The 19352-nt window shown below is 63.7% G+C and overlaps 4 protein-coding genes across 6 annotated transcripts in view; 1 reads left to right on the forward strand and 3 right to left on the reverse strand.

Moving 5' to 3' along the window:
• Window positions 1–3276: 3276 nt before the first annotated feature.
• LOC104364529 (sestrin-3) lies at window positions 3277–10665 on the reverse strand. Of its 2 annotated transcripts, none has more exons than XM_032991872.2 (9): window positions 10497–10665; window positions 7567–7770; window positions 7193–7375; window positions 6845–7081; window positions 6647–6758; window positions 6306–6409; window positions 5664–5854; window positions 5226–5370; window positions 3277–4696 (listed from the first exon to the last, which is right to left on the reverse strand). In XM_032991872.2, exons 1-9 carry the CDS (start codon window positions 10560–10562, stop codon window positions 4607–4609), a joined length of 1332 nt encoding a protein of 443 aa, XP_032847763.2. In that variant the 5' UTR covers window positions 10563–10665; the 3' UTR covers window positions 3277–4606. The 2 variants fall into 2 exon arrangements, with proteins under 2 accessions (XP_032847763.2, XP_032847762.2); XM_032991871.2 differs by having other exon boundaries at window positions 6291–6409.
• A 677-nt stretch (window positions 10666–11342) lies between these two features.
• CUNHXorf65 (chromosome unknown CXorf65 homolog) lies at window positions 11343–12753 on the reverse strand. Its single transcript, XM_042807563.1, has 6 exons — window positions 12729–12753; window positions 12555–12641; window positions 12268–12402; window positions 12124–12192; window positions 11910–12031; window positions 11343–11453 (listed from the first exon to the last, which is right to left on the reverse strand). The coding sequence occupies exons 1-6, from the start codon at window positions 12751–12753 to the stop codon at window positions 11343–11345; spliced, it is 549 nt and encodes a 182-aa protein (XP_042663497.1).
• Window positions 12754–12918: 165 nt separating this feature from the next.
• Window positions 12919–18124, reverse strand: IL2RG (interleukin 2 receptor subunit gamma). 2 transcript variants are annotated; one of them, XM_042807101.1, is made up of 8 exons: window positions 17724–18124; window positions 15987–16077; window positions 15572–15756; window positions 15271–15413; window positions 14999–15161; window positions 14438–14546; window positions 14279–14363; window positions 12919–14175 (listed from the first exon to the last, which is right to left on the reverse strand). In XM_042807101.1, the coding sequence occupies exons 1-8, from the start codon at window positions 18040–18042 to the stop codon at window positions 13972–13974; spliced, it is 1299 nt and encodes a 432-aa protein (XP_042663035.1). In that variant the 5' UTR covers window positions 18043–18124; the 3' UTR covers window positions 12919–13971. The 2 variants fall into 2 exon arrangements, with proteins under 2 accessions (XP_042663035.1, XP_032847715.1); XM_032991824.2 differs by lacking the exon at window positions 17724–18124 and having other exon boundaries at window positions 12919–13865; window positions 14013–14175; window positions 15987–17103.
• A 583-nt stretch (window positions 18125–18707) lies between these two features.
• MED12 (mediator complex subunit 12) overlaps window positions 18708–19352 on the forward strand; it is a 37345-nt gene continuing 36700 nt past the window's right edge. The window contains exons 1-2 of the mRNA XM_042807100.1: window positions 18708–18901; window positions 19184–19288. Coding sequence (XP_042663034.1) covers window positions 18803–18901; window positions 19184–19288 — 204 coding nt within the window. The 5' untranslated portion in view covers window positions 18708–18802. The remainder of the gene's footprint in view (window positions 18902–19183; window positions 19289–19352) is intronic.

Below are 19352 nucleotides of genomic sequence, written 5' to 3' on the forward strand. Positions count from 1 at the left end.
TGCTTGCATACTCCAAATGCTCCATCAGAAAAAGGAAGGGTATTACAACTGGGGAGCAGTTTTGATATTAGAAGTTAATGGCTTGGGGTTGCCGATCAAAGGGGATGTGAATGGCAGAGCAGAAGCCAGGAGCTGGTCATTCTTCGGGACTGCTCAGGGTGCAGTTAGGTGAGAGGTCTCTGGACTGGAGCAGGCTTTCGGCTCAGTACCTTCAGGGGTCTTTCCTTGACATAAGGCAGGTAGGGATGCAGATATGATCTGAGCCAGTGAAGCAGCTTGCAAGGAACGTGCTTGGAGCCCTTGAGTCAAAACAGCATGTCCTTCCAGCAGGTATGCCTTTGTGCAGCTGGGATGAGGCTGGAGAACATGCTGTCCCCCTCTGCCCCAGGGGTGCTCCACGCACCAATAGCTCACAAGAGGTCTCACAGAAGATCAGTTCAGAGCCTCAGTCATGTTGCTTTGGAGTGGAGGCAGGCAAGGAGATCAGAGGGAAACAGGGGCAGGAGTGAAGAGCCTGGTTAGATACATGATGAGCAAGCCGGGTTCTTTTAAAGCTACTAAGGAGAAGGCCTCATTCATTAAATTGCACAGTATGTGTATGGTCAGAAAACTTGCATTCAAAGCCTTGGATGCTCAATATCCAATCATATCTGGTAAAGAATACCATTGAAAAGTAATAATGTTAAAACAGTTAATGCAGGTAACTCTGGAATGGATCTAAAGGCTCTTGCTTCGAGATTTAAGCCAATCTCCAAACATGGGGGATTAGGAAGAGATCCTTAGGGGAACTGTCTGTCCCTCATCTGTTCCTTGGGCACTTCTCAGAGCTTCCTGCAAGCACGTAACAGTAGGTGCTGCTGGAGGAACAAAATACCAAGGATGGATTTTGCAGATCTTGATCCGATCAGAGTGAATGTGTTCAAAACTTGACATAGAACAGGGGTCTGGGCATTCCCCCCAGTAGCTGTTAACACTCTTTATGCCAGTTCGAGCATTGGCCTGTGACACTTGAGCATTGCCAAGGAGAGCAAAGTGCAGGATAGGTGCCAGGCTGGGACCTGGATGCCTTGGCTCAGGGTTGCTTTCAATGTGTGTGACACCATCTGCAGTAGTCACCAGGAGTCCTGCTGTGTTCTGTCCTAACTGCTACACAGGTTCAGTGCACCCTTTTTGCAGTAGGCCAGCCTTTCCTGCAGTCTTGGAGACCTCACAGCTCTCCGAAGTTGTCACCATAAGCATTTTGGCAGGTGGAATAGTTGCCTGCAGAGCAGCAGTACCTAAAGCCAGTGCAAAACCTTCACCAGCCTTCTGCTCAGCGTAGTTTCTGGCCAGAGACCTGCTTTGCCCTGGATGCTTGCTGCTTGGTGAACACTTCTGTGCCACCAGTTATGGGACTACACGTGAAAGCACAGAAAGAAAGGTAAGGTCAGGGTGGCCTGCCTCCCATGTGTGTGTGCTGGGCATCCTGGAGGGCTCCTACAGAGGAGAGGTACCCCAGGCTCTGGCAGCTCTCCTCCCATCCATAGAGCAATCGAGAGGAATATCCTAGTCTGAGCATATGAAAGATGTAGGGGGCACCAGGGCAGGGTCCCAAGCATTGCAGTTGCTGAACTCGCAGTGTGCCATATGGCTTAGAGTCATCTGCTAACCTTGAGCAGTGCAACGCCTGCACTGCCCTCCCCAGAAAGCCCCAAAGCCTGGGCCTCGGGGGGGGCAACAGCTTCACAGCCTGGCTGGGCACGGGACGGGGGGGAGGTGTGATAAGGTAAAGGGACCAGCTCATGGGTTTCAAAAGCTGAGCTGTAGTTACTGGTGTGGGTGTAGAACTGCCCTGAAGAGTCTGGTCAAGACCCGTACAGGCTTCTCCAGTGACACCATCCCCCATGCTTGAGTTATCTGCTGCAAGACCAACCTGGGACGCAGTAACTTTGCTGGCTCGGCAGGGATGGGAGTAGATGGTTGCTTCAGCTCTTGCTTTTTAGCTGGAAGATCATGTGTGGATGTTTTCTTCTTGTCGGGAAGCTGAGGCTGGCACTCTCCCCTGCCCTTGCCAGCAGCCGTGCTTGTTTCTGGACGGGGTTGACAGCCCGTGGAGCTCTTTGTCTTGCTGCTGTGACTGGTGCTTGTTCTGCAAGCCAGAGCAAGCAGCAGCTGTCCCAGCTCCTGCAAGGCCAACTCGTGCACGAGTGGAGAAAGATTGGGGGGGGGGGGAGGCAAAAGGGAACCTGCTTCACGCCTCCTGGGGACAGGGAGCCCTTCACCCCGGGACAGCACCGTGCTGTTCTTGCCTTCTCCCGTCTCTCTCCCCGGTGGCATGGGGCAGGGGCGTGTGGCCAGGAGGCCGGTGCTGCCAGCGTGCCGGGAGCCAGCCGCGGGCTGTGCGGAGCTGCGGCTGCGCTGCTGGCTTTGGGAGCGGCGATCCCTGCCGAGAACTGGCTGCGGCGGCTCGTCCCAGCCCTGCAGGGAGCAGAGCTGCTTGGGCAGGGACAGGGGAAAGGCTGGCAAAACAGCTGGCAGGGCAGCCAGGCTGCTGTGGTTAAACAGCACGATGCCTGACAGTGAGCAGGACCCCCCCGCTGCCCCCAGCCCTTGCTGGGGCTAAACAGTGGTGCAGCCGTGCCGGTCCCAGTACTGTCAAGACAAGCCTGGTGACAGGTGTCCTAGCACCAATCCTGGCACCAGGACTGACTCAGCCAGTACTACCCAGAACCAGTTGTCCTGGCGTTTTAACAGCAGGCCACCAGCTTGGCCCAGTACAGGTTCCTGTAGCCTGTGCTGCAGGGAGGGCACTTGCAGCACAGCTGGGGAAAGAGCTGGTCCTGGTTTCTGTCCTTTCTCACTTGAGCACCTGCTTGTGAGCTTCTTCCTCAGCTGCAGAAGCAGCACCTGCACCTCTCCCAGCTACGGCCAGGTACCTGGCAGGGGAGAAGCCAACTCCTTCCTCCAGCATCCTCCTCCTCGGTGCAGCACCACAGCCCCTTGAAAACCTTCCCTCTTTTCCTGTTGAACATGCAACACCGTGGGAGTTGCCCATCTGAGCATGGGAAGAGGACATAGCTGAGCTGAACAGGATGGGTCCAGCCTCAGTGACCAGCTGCCAGCCCTAGACCAGAGCTGTCAGTGCTGGGCCCCACGGCAGCTGGGAACTTTGGGTTTCCTGGAGCTGGAACCATCCAGGGCTGTGGTCAGCCAGGCACTGCTGTCTTACCTTCAGAGCAGCCATCTAAGTTTCAATCTCCTTCCAAGCATCTGGCAGAAATAAAGCACACATCCATGTCAAACATAATATATTTATAGCAAAAATAGGCTTTCTCTGTAGCTTCCATACACAAGGTTTTCTTCCTGTACATTTACGCAGTAAACAGGTCGACTGAAGCAGCGTGTGCTGGGCGGACTCGACAGCTGCCCTTGCTTCAGGCTCCCACTTCCCACAGGTGGACTCATTCCCCTTTCGTGGCTGCTTTCCCGCGGCTGTGCCAGATCCCTCGTACCTCCCCAGCCAGGGGCTGCGGCACAGGCAGGGAGCAGCCCTGGCACAGGGAAGGGAATGGCTGTACGTGCTCCAGCCTGCCGGGCAGAGGGTAAGGCGAGTGCCCAGGGAGTGCCCCCAGCCCAGGTTTGAGAAGCTTCCTGTAGCTCACCTGTGCCGACTGCGGGTTACTCCACCACGTTGTTAAGCAGCAAGTGCCCGGGCACAGGACCTCAGCTCTTTCACGGCGGTAAGAATACACAAGCCATGTTAACTCAGGAAGCCTCCCTTGTTCCCCTTGCCTCTCTGCTGTTGGGAGGCAGAGGAGGGGCTTTGGGGCAAGCTCCCTGCGGACTGCCCAAAGTCCCCTGCAGAAATCTCAACGCTGCCAGAGACCTTCCCACCCAGCTGTCAGAGAAGGCAGAGCACCAGGACATCCTGCCAGCAAGAGCTTCACAGTTTGGAGTTCACCTGGGTCACCACTTGTCCATCCCAGAGGGGTTTGGCACATAGACCTAAAGGGCAGGACACGTAGGCAGCCAAGTACATCCTTCCTGTCCTGGGCTGGGAAAAGGTCCTCGCTCAGAGCCAGCACTCCTCCCTGCCTGGCCACACAACTCAGGACATTGCGATGCACCCACAAGCTGGCCACGCTGTTCCCAAGTGAGATGCATCACCCCAACAAGGCCAGGTGCCAAAGGGTGGCTTGCAAGCAGGGCAGCTACTGCAGCGCAGGGAAGGAAGCCAGCTTTCCCTCCAGCCCTCCCTGCGGGGGCTCCTGCAGCACCTGGGTGAGGAGCTTCTGCTCACGGGGGAGCATCCCTCTACGCCAGCCCCAGTCCCCTCCAGCCTCCCTCTCCCCCTGCATCTTTGGCAGTCCTCGAACGTGTTCAAGTCTCCAGCATCACACCGACATCTCAGCAGCATGGACTTGCCTCACAGTTTGGTAATTGCACGTAATGGGGCCACTCAGTGAGCCCCATAAGGGGAAAAAAAAAAAAAAAAAAAGGAACAAGGCAATCAAGTAAACTAAATTGAGCAATCCCTCGCCATCCGTTCCAGCATGACGGGTCACACGACGTGAGTCCAGGGAGAGAGGATGCTGCCCGGCCCTGCCGCAGTGCAGCTCCCCACCGTCTAGGAGATCATGTACTGGGTGATGGCCTGCAACGCGTACAGCAGCTCTGCCTGCATTCTGGCTTCCAGGATGAGCAAGTTCACGTGAACCTAAGGGAGAAGCAAGAGAGGTTCAGGCAGCCGCAGTGCACTGCAGGCAGCGGTGCAAGCAAGTGCCCAACCGAGCTAGGGAGTCTTTTGGCACGAGACAAAATGCCGCCAATTTTTCCAGCTGCCCCTTCCCGCTCCTCCCAGTCCTGTGGGCTGTGGCTGCCTCCCAGAGCCACGTGTTAGGGCATCCTCAGCACACGTGGCACCAGCCCGGTCCCTGCAGCCCGGAGCAGCCGTTCCGCTGAGTCACAGCTGGACCAAGGGCTCAGCTGGAGGCACTCGTGGCGTGGGTAATGGCCTTGGAGGTCCCCATGCTGCCAGTGGCCCCTGTGCTCCTTCTGGGCATCCCCGTGCCACCCTAAGCCCAACTCCTTACAAACAGCCAGCTTCCATTTCCCCCCGGACCTGTCTTGGTCTGGTTTGGTGCCTCGGAAGTTTCCCACACGCCCCCTGAAGCACCCCAGCCCGCAGCCCCTGCCTGCTCCCAGCCCCACCGCAGCTGGTCAGAACCAGGGGCCAGCTGTCCCACCTTCTCACTGTGCTTGAACTGCTTCCAGAACCTATCAAACATCTCTGGGTTTGTCTTCTCTGGGTAGCAGGTTACAGTTTTAATGTAAACTTTGAGCATTCGCTCCAGGAGCTGATTCACTTCGGCGTAGTCGTAGTCATCGTACCTGTGGGGAGCACAGGGGAGGCACCATGTGCGTGCCGAGCACCTCACCCGTGGTCTGCCTGGGACACAGTGCAGCCCTGGGGCACGGCAGCACCCACCAGGCACTGAAGCCCCATCCCTGAAGCACCCTGCCCTGGTCAGAGAAGCTCAGTAACTCTTCCCTGCCTGGCCCAGCACCCAGGCAGGTGATTCACCTCCGTCTCTCTTCCAAGGCCATCTGCTAGACGGCAGTACCCTCCTCCCACCTGGGTCAGCTCGGTTTTCTCCCCTGGACTGCAAGGTTGGGTTCCCTACCTAATGCCAAACATGCAGTGGATGTAGTTCCAGATGCCTCGCTTGAAGACAGAGGGTTCACAGCCCTGCCGCTTGGCCATGGCACTGCTTTGTAGACCATCCACCATCCGAAACTTCTCATCCAGGAGATGCCCGATGTCAGAGTAGAGCCGGTTGACGAGCGAGAAGCCATGGTCTTCCCATGAATAATCCTGTTGAACACAGCAAGGGGCTTTCACAACTGCAAAAAGAAGCCCAGGGCACGTTCCCAGGAAGAAGGGCTGGTGACCTCAGGACACAGCAGAATTCAATAGCTTTGCTCTGGGCTTGGCTCTGCCACAAACCACAACATCCGTCATCAGGCAGCTTTTGAATGATTTTGACCCCTGCCTCCATGGAGGCAATGTGAAAACAAAAAATCGGCAGCCCTTAAGAACCGAAGTCCCTGGTCACCTCCCTCTCCCCAACCCTAGTGGGGCAGGTCCCTTCTCAGACCTGAGCTGCCCAGCTCAGGCATTTTGCAAAAGCAGCTGTGCCAGATCCGGACTGCGCGGGCACCCCCACAACCATCCGCCCCCCAGCAGGAGCGGCGAGGAGAGGAGAGGCGGCAGACCAGGCTGCTGCCTGCCAAGAGAGCAGGAACCTCACCTGGACTCTGAATACCTGCGTCTGATCCTCTTCACGCCGGGCAAAGTCCTGGTATCCAAAGTCAGGGTCTTGCATGTAGCACGCAAGGTTGGTGGCACCGGTGACTTCCCCATCGGTATCTGCAAGAGGGGAGAGCCCCGCAGATGGGTCAGTGCGATGCTCAGCTGCCACGGCCCCAGCCTCAGCAGGCGTCGAAAGCCGGGCCATGCTGCACCTCTTTGGGCCTTCTTCACCCACTGCTAGCATCTCTTAACCGCCCATCATGGAAAATGTCAGTAGAGAGATGGGAGAGCAACACCCTGGTATGCCGTACGAACTCCCATCCTGCACACCCACCTCTGCTCCCTGCCCCTCACCTTCCTCTTGGTCCTGCTGCAGCAGCCTCGTCGCCTCCGTGCCCTCGGTCTCCACGTGGATCTGCTGCACGCGTTCACGGAGGGAATCCAGCTCCATGCAGGAGTCCAGGGACTGCACAGACACAGGCTCGGGGGTGAGGGCAGCGGTCCTGGCCGTGCCCCCCCGCCCCACCGTGAACCCACCCCTCCGGGGCTCACCCGCTTGCGGTTGATGCGCAGCAGCTCCTGGCTGCAGCCGTTGCCAGCAGGGGCTTCGCAGAAGCACTGGTTCCCAGGCGACAAGGGCTTCAGCGAGCCCCGGCCCGCCAGCCCCTCGTCCTGTTCGCAGCCGCAGCCAAAGACAAAGCTGGCGAGCGCATGGCAGTGTGCCAGGAGGACGACAGCGTGCACCAGCTCCGCCAGTGACCAGCTCCACTCGTTGATTTTCAGCAGCTTCTGAAGGACACGGACAGACCGGCGATGTGATGTGGGCGGGGTGCTGGCACCCTCTGGGGGTGCCGCTGTCCTCGTCCCTGGCTGAGAGTCTCCCCTCCCCCCCCCCAATACCTCAATGTGCTCCTTGGTGATGAGCCATGGCCGGTGTGCCAGGATCTTGTTGATCTCATTGAGGTTGCGGAGTTTGGGGGGGATGAAGTCGAGGCCGCGCAGCCACTGGGGATCTCCCCCTGCCCGCAGGAACTGCAGCACGTGCAGGTTCACCAGGTACTGGCACTGGTGCCGAGCGGCTGCCTGCAAGAGCAGCAGGTCAGCATCCCCGTGCTGCGCCAGCCCGGGGACCCCGCACCCACCCCTCGCCCAACCTCCAGCACACCATGATTTTGGCCTCGGCAGAGAAGCCCACGGCACAGACTGATGGAGGGAAGACAGGGAGCTGAGCAGAGCAGCCCCCGGCCCCTCCGGCAGCTCCTGGCAGGGCTCACCATGATGGCTATGTAGTGCCGGCAGTCAAAGGGCAGCGGGCCGTCCATGTGCATCAGGTAATGCTGCATCTTGAGGAAGCTGTCGAGGTACTGCGGGTGGTAGCCCATCTGCTGGGTCACCGCCTCCAGCCGCCCCCGGCTCGCCAGCACTTTCACGAAGAGCAACTGGGGCCGCTCGGGCTCGCTGCCGGACATCTTCACGACCTGTGGGGAAGGCGCTCTGCTCAGCTCTCCCCGGAGCAGCCCCTGCCGCAGCAGCCTGCGCCGGCCGAGCCTGGGCTCTGGGAGGGGGGTGGGATCTCCTCTCCCGGCTCGGGTGCTCCCCGACAGACACCGTCAGGTCAGAAGGCACCGCAGAGGGCTGGGGAGCTGGGCAGAGCACTGCTCCGCGGGGTCACCGCTAGCAGGGCAGGCTGCATGGAACACAGGTTGGTCTCTGCCTGGGAGAGGGCATTGCCTGGCGAGCAGAAGCAAAGGGCGAACTAGGAGTGAGGTTTCCTTGCAGCCTGAGGCAAATGCGAGGCCAGAGCAGAAGAAACCTGACACATGAAATACCTCCCTGAACTGAGCAGCCCATCAGCCTTACTGCCAGGCCCCTGTGCCACCAGCACTGGGACAGGGAGAGAGCTGTGGAGCCAGCCAAGCTGCTCCCAGGCTCCTGCCCCGCCGCGTCCTGGCAGCTGCCGTGCAGTCAGGAGCACACAGAGGAACTCGGAGGTCTCTCCCCACATGCCGCCCAAGGACACAGCGTGGGAGCAGGACCTGCGGCCCGCGGGTGTGCGGCACGGCTGGCACCAGCTACGCCCACCAGCGAAAACACAACTCGGTGAGCAGGGCCCGTACAGCCCCAGCAGTGCCCGGCCCAGCCCTGCACCAGCGCCCCAGCCGAGCACAACCCCGAGCCACGCTGTCCCAGTTCCTCCCGAGAGAGCAGTGGGAGCAGAGAGTGGGGATGTGCAAAACATGCCTGGGCAGCTGCTGCACCCCAGCAACAGCCCTGCTGCCGCGCCCCCCACCCAACAGTGGGGTCTGTGCTCGTGCGTGGGAGCCTAGGCAGCACCCTCCGATGCAGTGGGTGTGCCTCCCCTCCCGGGCTGCAACCAAAATGTCCCCTGGGAGCAAATGGCCCCGCTGACACTGTCATCATCTTCCTCCCGTCCGTCTCTTCACGCAGTCACCCGAAGGCTGGCGACTGGGGCACAGCAACCACAGTGGCACGGCAGAAAACCAGCCTCTGGGTTGTCACTGCTGGTCAGGACACACACAGAGCTCTCCGAGCCCCAACCGGGAACCCGCATGCCTCGCCAGCAGCTCTCTTGCCTATCAGTGACCTACATCAGGCGTTAATTTCTGCAGTGGCTCGGCGTGCCGCCATGAGGCGACCCAGAAGGTTGGGGCATTTGCACCCGCAGAGGCAGCGCAGGAAGCTGCTCTGGCTATTTTCTAGCATCCTGCACTTCTGATGGACACACTATCACTCAGGTGTCAAGAGATTTACTTGATGATGCCATTGGGAGCTTCCTCTTCACTTTTGGACAAAGAGGTCCAAAAAAAACAACCCAAACCCCAAATTAAAATGGGGAGGGATGAAGAGCACTGGCTTCTCTGTCCCACAGGAGATGGTGTAAACCAGAAGTGACCTGCAGAAATCCCCCGCAGAGCCTCTCTGCTCGGGGAGATGAGCTGCCCTGAGGACACCCGTGGGGCTGTATCTGCTGGTCTCCTCCATTTGGTGGGCAGAAGTGGAGGAGCTGGGGGCCCTGCGGCTCCCTCCCGGGTGAAGGCTGTCCCCAGCAAGGAGCCGTGCGACCAGCCCAGGGCTCAGCCTCCGGGGCCGCCAGCTCTCCCGGCTCTGCAAGTTCAGGCGACGATGGACCGGGGCACCAGGCAGCCACGGCCTGGAAGGAGAGGCCGAAGGCAGGTTGCAGGGCAGCCTCCCAGCTCAGCCCTCACCCCCTGGCAGGCTCCTGCCAGCTCCCCACGGCGTCGGCTCAGCCCACGGTCTCTCCTGCCGGCACCACTAGCCACATCCCCCCAGCCTCTCACATTACCCCCCAGTGCCATCTTCCTCACCTGCCCCGGGCATAACCCTCCTCCTCCTCCCCTATACCCACTCGCAGCCCTGGCCAGTGGGAGCATCACCCCCCTCCCCCGGGGTCTTTCACGTGTCCAAACTCCCCGAATCCCAAAAGGCAGCCCGACTCCATACACACTTCCAATCTCGCCCTCTCCCTGCCCGGGCAAGTGCTAGCCAGAGAAACGATGTCCCGGCGCCGCCCAGCCAGCCAATCCCCGGGCAGCACTTTGCATGTAAAGCAGGCAGGAGGATGGAGGAGCCCAGCCGGTCCTGCGCCCTGCAACCGGGAGCCCGGGCAGCACCGGGAGCCGCGGGAGAGGGGGCCGGGGGATCCCGCCTCGCCGCCGCCGCCCCGGGGAACACTCCGTGGTGTGAACCCCCCCCCCCACGCCCCCCCGGGGCTCCATCCCTCCTCCAGGAGAGACCGCGGCTCCGCCGGTACCGGTGGCTCCGCCTGTGATGCTCCCCCGACCCGCCCCCCCCCCCCCCCCCCCCCCGGTACTCGAGAGGACAGGGGAAGTGCTAGTGTCCGCGGGAGGGGTCCCCCCGGCGGTGCCGGTGGCCGGTAACGTGGGCCCCGCCGTGCGGGCGGCGGCAGCGCCCCCGGTGCGCGGCTCGGGCAGTGCAGGCGGAGAGAGAAAAACAAGTTTGATTGGCAGGGATGGAGGCACGGCGCCTCCTGCATCCCGCACAAAGGCGACGGGGACCGCACCGGCACCGGGCCACCGGCCGCCGCAGCGGGGCAGCGCCGCCGGCAAGGCGACGAGGATGCCCCCGGCTTGCGGGTGCGGCAGCCGGGCCGAGCCCGGGGCTCCGGGACGGGCTCCGGTGGCGGCGGGGCGGCGGGTCCTACCTGCCCCGGCAGCCGCTGGCACCGGCTTCCTCGGGGGTGCTCCACGCTTTGGGGACACACGATCATGGTGAGCCCGTGCGGTGCGCAGTCCCGGGGCCACCGGCACCAGTCCCGGTGACCGGCACCAGTCCCGGGGCCACCGGCTGCGCTGAGCCGGGCACCGCGGGGGGCGGGGCTGCCGCTCCGCCCCCGCCAATCACCGCCGCGAGGGGGCGGGGCCTCCCGCGTCGCGCCCGCCAATCGGCCGCGAGAGGGAGGAAGCCCGGCGCACCACGTGGGCCGGGGTGGAAAGTTACCTGTCCATCAAGTGCGAAGGCTCCGCCCACCGCGGGCCGGGGGCGGGGCCGAATCTGCCCGCCGCTGGGGGGCGCTGCGGGGCCGGGGGGTGGCCTGTCCCCATGTCCCCCCCGTCCCTATGTCCCCGTGTTCCTGTCCCCATGTCCCTGTGTCCCCTTGTCATCATGTCCCCATCCCCATGTCCCCCTGTCTCCATATCCATGTGTCCATGTCCCCCCGTTCCCCTGTCCATGTCCCCCTGTCCCCATGTGTCCATGTCCCCTGTCCCCATGTGTCCATGTCCCTGTGTCCCCCTGTCCATGTCCCTGTGTCCCCCTGTCCATGTCCCCCCGGCCCCCTGTCCATGTCCCTGTGTCCCCCTGTCCATGTCCCCCTGTCCCTATGTCCATGTCCCCGTCCTCTCCCCCTCTCCATGTCCTGTCCCCCTGTCCCCCTGTCCCCCCATCCCTGTCCCCGTCCTCTCCCGCAGCTGCCGCCCGCCAGCCCCAGTGACGCTCACAGCCCCGGGCAGGGTGTGGTGGGGATGCCCCCACACTTTATTGGGCCTCATCACTGCGGGTCCCGCTGGCCCGGCCCCGGCCCCGCTCGGGAGGGTGAAGTCGCCTTGCGCCGGGTCCCCTTGGTGCGCTCTGTGCCGGTGCCTTGCCCCAGCGCCTTGCCCTGCACAGAGAGGGGTGGTGCCGGGGAGGGTTACGGGGACACGGGGGGCTGAGGATGTGGTCGCAGTGACAGCAGGACAGGGGGATGGAGCGCGGGAGCTGGGGTGGAGAGGGCGGCAGGGTGGCAGGGTGTGGAGACAGCGGGTACAGGGATGGGGCGGTGGAGCACAAGCGTGACAGCATGGAGACGGCAGCCGTGGGGACAGGACAGCAGGGCACGGGGAGGGGACAAAGGTGTGGGGGCAGTGGGGGTGGGAATGGGGCGAGCCAGGTGCCCACGAGGTGCTGGGGGCCACAGAGGGGGGCAGGTCCCTGCAGAGGTTCCCCCCCCACACCCGGGGGCAGGGCTGGCCTGTGGCTGACAATGTGTCCTGTGTCCCCCCCCCCCCCCCCCGCCTCGGTGCAGCTGGGCAAGGCCACACCGGCCGCCCCGGGGGTGCCACCACCTGCCCTTTACCTCTCCTTGGCCCTGTGCCGCCGAGAGCAGCGTCTCCATGCCAGGCGTCCTACTCGCCTCTGGCATCTTCAGGGCGCCCGCCTGCCTCCGGCGCGGGTGCTTGTCCTGCAGCTGCAGGGCACCTGCCGCCAGAGGTGGGGCTGGGGGGTTCGCAGCAGCCCCCCGTTTGCCTGCGCCCACCTGCCCAGCCGCTCCCCCCCAACCCCTCGCCCACCTGTCAGCGCCGCGCTGGGGTGCTCCAGGAGGGGGGTGAAGGACCAGCGCTCGTGCTCCTCCTCGGTCCCTCTGGTCACTCCTGCTCGCTGCCCCCCACCACCACCACCCCCCCACACGCTGCTGGGACTCCCGAGGGGGCTACCGGGTGCTCCCAGCTCCACCCTGCACACGTAGTGGGTGCCGCGTTCCTGCAGGAACTCGCTGACCATCTTGCTCGGGCTGGTCACTTGGAAGAGCAGCTTGGGGGTGCCCAGCTCGTCGCACAGGTCAACAACATCTGGAAAAACCGCGGGGTGCTGGTGCCGCGAGCTAGGGGGACCTCCCCCCCCCGCCTCTCCCAAACTCACGCCCACCCCACGGAGAGCCCCTGCAGCGTCCCACTGGAGATGGGGTGAAGCAGGGAGCTGCAGCCCCGCAGCCGGGGCTCACCGTCTTCAGGGACCCCCACCATCCTCCTCACGTAGGAGAGCAGCGGCAGGACGGCGCAGCTGGTGTTCGCCAGGAAGCTCTGCCCATCTGCAGGGAGAGCGGAGGGGTCTGAGGGCTGAGCCTGCCGTGCCCGTGGAGCGGACACCCGTGGGGTGGCGGGGAGGGGGGCCTCACCCCCGTGTTTGATGTAGATGAACATGCCAGCGCCGCAGGCCCGCGACCGTTATTGCCACGGGTGACGGGGGGGGGGGGGGACAGGCGGGCTCGCGGGGGGCACAGCAGCCCCAGGGGCCGGAGGTGGCACAACGGCTTGGTGCATGAGCCGGGCGTGAGCAGGAGGTGGGAACAACCACAAAACCACGGGTGGGATGCAGAGGGGAAATTTATTTTCGTTCCCCGAAGCAGCACCGGAGCAAAGGCACGCAAGCGGGGATGCAGGCACCACAGAGCTTGGCCCGTGATAGAGCTTGGCCGACCCTGCTGGTTTTGTCCGTTGGTCAGGGAGTTGTGCAGGTGTAGTTTAACACTGCGCTTCGGTCTTCCCCACAGCAGGGCAGGAATCTCAAGCACCTTCAATAGGTGCCTCTCAGCCTATCACGGGCCTGTTATCTGAACACAGGTGTTCTACATGTCAAACACACCAGGCTAAACAACAGTTAGTATCATATATCTGTTTTTCTACATCCTAGCTGCAAGTCACTTGAGCATATTTACAGTCCTCCTCGTGAATCTTCCTTCATTTTCTCACATTTGGCCTCCTTGGCCCTTGGTGGTCCTCAGCCCCCATGTCCCCGTCGGTTGGCTGGTGGCTCCTGCCTGCTTGGCTGCATCTGTCCCCTCGCCAGGACACGTCCCCGGGTGTGCTCGCGGGCACCTCGGCGCGAGGAGTGGGGCTCAGCGAGCCCCCGGCGTCCCCAGTGCACCCGGTGTGGCAGCCCACGGGGGAGCGGTGTGGGGAGCCCATCAGCTCTGCCGTGCCGCAGCAACCCCACAAGGGATCCTGTGCGCAGCGGGGCTCGTGGTGGGATGAACGTCACCCTGCCCGCCCTGCTGGATGCCTCCAGGACAGGTAAGGTGCTGGCACACCGTGCACTGTGCTCAGCGGGCTGCCATGCACCCAGAGCAGCACCCAGTGCACCCAGTGCAGCACACGCATGCGACAAACGGTGCGCCCAGGCTGCTGCGCGCTGCACCCCACGCACTGCCCGGCGCACCCAGCACACCACGCTCACCTAGCGCCCTGCAGTGCAGCACAGTCACCATATCGCGAGGAGCTCCATGTGGCCATGGCAGGGAGCAGGGCTGGGGGTCCTGGGCATTTGGGAGAGAGTGGGAGTGGGGAGTGAGGACTGCAGGGCGGGGAGGTTTCAGGCAGCGGGGTTGCGGAGCATGCGGGGCGCGGGGGTGCAGGACTGCGTCACACTCCCACATAGCTGTTCTTGTAGGGGCTGTGCTCACAAGGGGCAGCCGGGGCCCCGGGCATCGCAGACGGTGGGTGGTCGTTGCTCTCCCAGAGGGGCTCATAGCTGTCCTTGGGGGGCAGCTCGCTCACGTAGCAGATATTCTCGCTATAGTTTGGCCTGAAGCTCTCCACGACGTCTTTGGGGACTCCAGCCCATTCCTCCGAGGAGCAGAGCAGGGTAAGAGGAGCCACCAACCAGCCCAGCCCCAACCCTGTGGGGCAGGGGGTGAGTCTGGGGCAGGGCTGCCCACAGCAGCCTTACCTGGAAGTTGCCGTTGTGGGTGATGAAGAGCTCATCAAAGTTCTTGCTGGGGTTGGGGATTCGGGGCATGAGGATGACCCACACCCTGCGTGGGAGAGATGTGTTGGAAGGGAAGACCCCCCCCTACGCTGCTGTCCCCCACTAGCCTCTCATGATCACCTTTCCATGCGCACCAGCAGGACAACAAGGACCAGCAGGAGCAGGCAGGCGGCAATGGGGATCAAGACTCTGTGGATCCAGAACCAGTGCGGCTGTTCTTCCGCTGCGCCTGCAAAGAGTTGGGGTGACATCGACCCCTGGCCGGTGCACTGCCACAGCAGTGGGGTGGGCACGTCTGGGACCCTTCGTGGGTGGCCATGGGAGCTCAGCATCGTTTGGGGCAAGCCTCAGTTGGGAGCAGAGGATGGAGAAGGGACCCATCTTCAAGCCCTACTGCACCGTCACCACAACCTGTCCTGGACTGGCTATGCCAGAGCAGCCCTCCAGGGTTAAGAAACCCCTGGCAGAAGTCAGCAGGTCCCACTGGTGGTGGATATTTGCCTTTCAGAAGTGCAAAGGACGCAGGGGCTGATGCTACTGCCTGTGCCCCAGGTGCCTGGACAGGTCTCGCCCCTATAGTTGCTGCCTTGGGCCAGTTTTCCACTTGCTTGGCCATTCCTCCTCTGCTGAGCCCCACCATGCCCCAGCCCGTCCCGTCCCACCGCAGCCCCCAGGACCTACCTTTGCTGGTGGAGTTGCTGCCCCAGACCACAGGGACGCTCCACTCACTCCAGAGCTGCGTGCTGCCGCAGTAGCTGTTGATCTTGCTGCGCACATAGAAGGTGTAGTACTTCTCGTAGTCCACGCTGGGGAAGGAGAAGACATCTCCTTTCACCCGCTGCTCCTACGGAGAGACACGGGCCACGCAGTGAGGGCCGGCACTGCCACGGAGGCTGGTGCACAGCCTATCCCTGGGCATGATGGCTGGGGTGCCACATCCAGGGGACTCGCACCGTCCAGCTGGTGTCCTTGTTGCTCTTGTACTTGACAGCGTGCTCCAGGCACTGGGCTTTGGGGTACGGGGACCTCCAGGTCAGCTGCAGCTGGTTGCTGCTCATGTTGCGGATGGTCAGGTTGACGGGCGCTTCTGGTTTCACTGCGAAGCACGGGTGATGCCTGGTGAGTGCTGTCCCCACGCCCCAGTGGCCCTGCCGCCAGCCAGGGTGTGATGGGGCAGCCCTGGGGACCCACAGCCCCGCTCCTGCCCCACAGCAGCCCCGCAGAGGAGACTGGATGCCCCCCACCGCTCTGTACCCAGGTCCTGCAGCTCCATGCGCTCGCTGAGGATCTCCAGGGTCCTGCCGCCGAGGCTGGCATTGATGAGGACGTGGAAAGGCTGGAACTGGATGATCTCGCTCTGGTTGAAGTGGCAGCCGATGCTGACGCCCCGGTCCCACAGGTAGTGCTTGCACTCCACCACAGGGGACCTGTTCTCGTACCTGTGCTGCAGCAGGTTACCAGGGCTCCCCAAGACCCTGCATGCCCCAACCCACCCCAGGGACCCTCCTCCCCAGCATATCCCATCCCTCTTGCCCTGGAGACAGAGCCTCCCCCACCCTGGGCTCAGGGAAGAGGAGCTGGGACCAGCAATGCTGGCAGGAGCCTCCTGTGTGTGGACCCACCACCGGACACCCTGCTGCGAGGCTGGCTGCGGGGCAGGGGAACCTACCAGTAGTAGAGGGAGTAGTTGGCCGTGAGCGTCTCTCTGCTTCCCCATGTGCAGGTCATGTACTCCTCATTGAAGAGGACACACTCTACCCCTGCAAGGGATAGACACCACTGGGCACCGTGGTGGTGGGCGGCTGTGCCGGGGCCATGGAGTGCACCGGACAGACACGGCACACGCCAGGGATCCCTGCAGATCTCCGTCAGCCTTCCTCCACGTGCGCCAAACCAACCCAGTTCTTCCCAGCAGAGCTGTGGTGCAGCCTGCCTGCGACGCTGGGGCCCCCCCACCCCATTCACACACGCTGTGCCAGTGATGCCCAGGCTGCTGGCAGCACCGCATCTCCCTCCCAAGGACTGCCAGCCAAGCAGCTGCCCCTCCCACATCCGTGCTGGTGGCTCCTCATGCTGTGGATGTGGTGTTTCGCCTTGATTCCTCCATCCGCTCCCCTTAGTCACCCTGCGGACACTGCTTGCAGCCCCTTGCACTGTGGGATAAGATGGAAACCCCTCCCTGCCAACCCATTTTTCTTGTCCCACGAGAAAATTAGGAGTTTTCCAGGATTTGTGCCTGGTGTCTCCACCCTGGCTAAATTCATGTTGCTTTTGGGTGCTTGCAGGTGCCCGTGTGTACCTGTGTCTGGGTGATGGGGGCTCTGCTGGGCCACCCTTCCCACCACAACCTATCTGCCATGGGGCCAGGGACTTGAGCCCCGGTAGTTTGATCTTTGTCGCAAACACTGCTGAGCCCTGGGAGGCCAAGCTGCTGCTCCAGGCACCCACGCCGGCTCCTCTGCCCCCTCCTTCCGCAGCACCGTGCCAGCCCCGCTCCTGCCCACGCAGCCGGAGGCCACATCCCGGGCTGGCGGGGGGCTGCAGGGCCACCGGGGCCGCGCTGGTCCCTGCGCCAGGTATCGTGTCACAGTCTGCTCTGGTGGCTGCCGGCACGGCTCGCTGCGGGGCGAGCTCCTCTGGTGGACCGAGGTGCCTCGCAGAGGCCTTGCAAGTGCCAAACCAGCTGCTGACGGCCAAGAGCTGTCCTCGAGGCTCATAGAAAATAGGATTTTTTTCCCCTAAAAACCAGGCAATGAGACACCTGGCCCCTTCCAAGGTCCAAACCCATCAGTTAGCCAGCGCCGGGCTCTCCTGGGTTGTAATGTCACACAATGGAGCAAATGAGACACCTTTCTGGCAGCCCGGGAAGTCCAGGGGTGCAGAGAGGCTCCATTTCCTTGGAAAGCTGGTGTTTTACCGACAGCCAGCCAAGAAGTGGATTTTTTTCTCCGAAAACGATGGCTGGGGTGAGGGTGCCAGGTAGAAAGAGGAGCTGCTGCCGCCCTGCCCGGCTGATACACGGGGCCTTTAGGATCTGCGTGTCGCATCCTGCTGCTGCCCCCCACCCCAGCCTGCCACCCGTGGCCAGGGTCCCTCCTGGCAAGTGCTGCCTGCTGGGCTGGTAGCCACGGGGCTGGTGATGCCAGCGGTGCTCCAGCTCCCCGGCACAGCCTGGCTCTCCCAGCAGCCCCACTGCAAGGGGACACAGAGGTGCTGGGTGTCTCTGGCGCATCGGTGGGGGGGTTGTGGGATCTCTGGCGCATACCCCAAGGGCTGGCCAGCCCACGCAGCCCCACGTCCTGCCCTTCTTGCCCGCCATCACTGGTGAGCGACGTCCCCCCAAGCCCACCACCCACGGGGCATCGCAGCCTCCCGTCCCCCCCACAGGGCCCATGTGCCCCCCTACCTGGAGGGCTGTGGGCAGCAGCAAGGCAGGGGCTGAGCCCACAGAGGAGGAGGAGGAGGACGGGCGCAAGGAAGGCACCAGGCACCATCATGGCAGGGCAAGCTGTGGGGCGCATGCGAACAGCCTCTGCGCGCAAACCACTGCGCAGGACCGCCGGCTTCCGCACCCACACCGCTTCCTGCCCCCCGGCACCGCCTGCTGCTGAGGGGCCCACCCCACGCGGCACCCCACGGGTCACCCCGATAGGGGAACCATGGCTCACCATGCCAGGACCCCACAGCTTGGGGCCTCGCCACCCTTCCTGCCCAGGCCCCCCCATACCCAACCCTCGGGGCCCCACCGGGACCCCCCCCGGTTCGATGTGCTGCGTGCCCACGCATCACCCTGCCCCACACCACGGGGCTCACCCCCACGGGGCTGCCCCCGAGGAGCAGGGCCAGTGTGGGGATCTTGACCTGCGGCCCAACTGCGGGTGTCCTGTGCTGGGTCACTCAGAACTGGGAGTCACTGGGGCAGTCCCGGGGGGGCAGCTGTGGGGAGACGGTCCCAAAGGGGCCCACGGAGGGGGCCGTCGTAAGGAGTCGGGGGGCAGTGACAGGGGGTGGTCGCAAAGGCTCGCGTTGGGGGGGATGCTCATGGGCGCAGCGGGGAGGGTGTGGCCGGTGGGGCGGTTGCCGGGGGGGCGGCCGTAGGCGGCCGTGTCCCGGGCGACGCGGTGGGCTGCGGGGCGGCGGCGGGATCAGCACGGCGGCAACCGGCAACCCCCCCCCCCCGCCCCGCACCGCTCCGCAGCCGGCGGCCCCGCGCCCCTCGGTATATTCCCCCCCGCCGGCGTCCATCTTCGGCACTTTCCGCCTCCGCTCGGCGCAGGCTCGGGCCCGCCCCGGCGGCGCTCGGCACTCTTCGCTCTTCCTCGGCCCGGCTTCGGGACGCTCCGCCGCTCCTCGGCGACGTCCGCCGTAGCGTCGCGGCGCTCGGGCCTCTCCGCCGGCGCTCGGGTGGCCCCGGCGCAGGGCGCAGGCGCGGGCGGCCCCGGCGGAGCTTGTTGTGGCCCGGCCGCCGCTGCCCGCCGGCCCGGCATGGCGGCCTTCGGCGTCCTCAGCTACGAGCACCGCCCGCTCAAGCGCCCGCGCCTCGGCCCGCCTGACGTCTACCCGCAAGACCCCAAGCAGAAGGAGGTGCGGGGGGCGGGGGGGGCCGTGAGGAGGCCGCGGGGGTGCGCCGGGAGCCCCCGGGCCGGCGGTGGGCGGCTGGGCGGGAGCGGTTCCAGAGCCGCCGTTCCTGGGTCCCGGGGCTCGCCTGGCGGCTCGGGCCCGGGGGAGGCCGGCGGGGACCCGCCGGGCCCTCGGCTCGCCCTGTCCGCGGGCCGGCCGGGCCGTCGTGGCGGGGACGGGCTGCGGGCGCTGGGTGTGGAGGCGCCTTGCCGGGCCCTGCTGATCGCTCTTCCCTCCCCCCCGCAGGATGAGCTGACTGCGCTGAACGTCAAGCAAGGCTTCAATAACCAGCCGGCAGTCTCTGGGGACGAGCACGGCAGCGCCAAAAATGTCAACTTCAACCCAGCGAAGGTGAGAGCTGTTGGGACAGGGTGTGGGGTTGGCGGGGCCTTGTGGCTGCGCGGGCAGGCTGCTG

This window comes from Tyto alba, unplaced genomic scaffold, assembly GCF_018691265.1.
Source record: "Tyto alba isolate M040663 unplaced genomic scaffold, T.alba_DEE_v4.0 Super-Scaffold_5, whole genome shotgun sequence".
In the NCBI taxonomy this organism is placed as follows: Eukaryota; Metazoa; Chordata; class Aves; order Strigiformes; family Tytonidae; genus Tyto; species Tyto alba.

What these genes read in the sequence shown, in the direction of transcription:
- CUNHXorf65 (XM_042807563.1), bottom strand. Translation starts at nt 12,753, where the DNA reads ATGTTCATCTACATCAAACACGGGG. An exon ending in GGTGGGGGTCCCTGAAGACG is followed by an intron (nt 12,403 to 12,554) that starts GTGAGCCCCGGC and finishes CGGTTTTTCCAG; the next exon opens with ATGTTGTTGACCTGTGCGAC. An exon ending in GGTGGAGCTGGGAGCACCCG is followed by an intron (nt 12,193 to 12,267) that starts GTAGCCCCCTCG and finishes GAGTGACCAGAG; the next exon opens with GGACCGAGGAGGAGCACGAG.
- IL2RG (XM_042807101.1), bottom strand. Translation starts at nt 18,042, where the DNA reads ATGGGGGGGCCTGGGCAGGAAGGGTGGCGAGGCCCCAAGCTGTGGGGT. An exon ending in TGCTGCCCACAGCCCTCCAG is followed by an intron (nt 16,078 to 17,723) that starts GTAGGGGGGCAC and finishes TATCCCTTGCAG; the next exon opens with GGGTAGAGTGTGTCCTCTTC. An exon ending in CATGGAGCTGCAGGACCTGG is followed by an intron (nt 15,414 to 15,571) that starts GTACAGAGCGGT and finishes CGTGCTTCGCAG; the next exon opens with TGAAACCAGAAGCGCCCGTC.
- LOC104364529 (XM_032991871.2), bottom strand. Translation starts at nt 10,562, where the DNA reads ATGATCGTGTGTCCCCAAAGCGTGGAGCACCCCCGAGGAAGCCGGTGC. An exon ending in CACTGCATGTTTGGCATTAG is followed by an intron (nt 5,371 to 5,663) that starts GTAGGGAACCCA and finishes TGCTCCCCACAG; the next exon opens with GTACGATGACTACGACTACG. An exon ending in AGTTCAAGCACAGTGAGAAG is followed by an intron (nt 4,697 to 5,225) that starts GTGGGACAGCTG and finishes CTTCTCCCTTAG; the next exon opens with GTTCACGTGAACTTGCTCAT.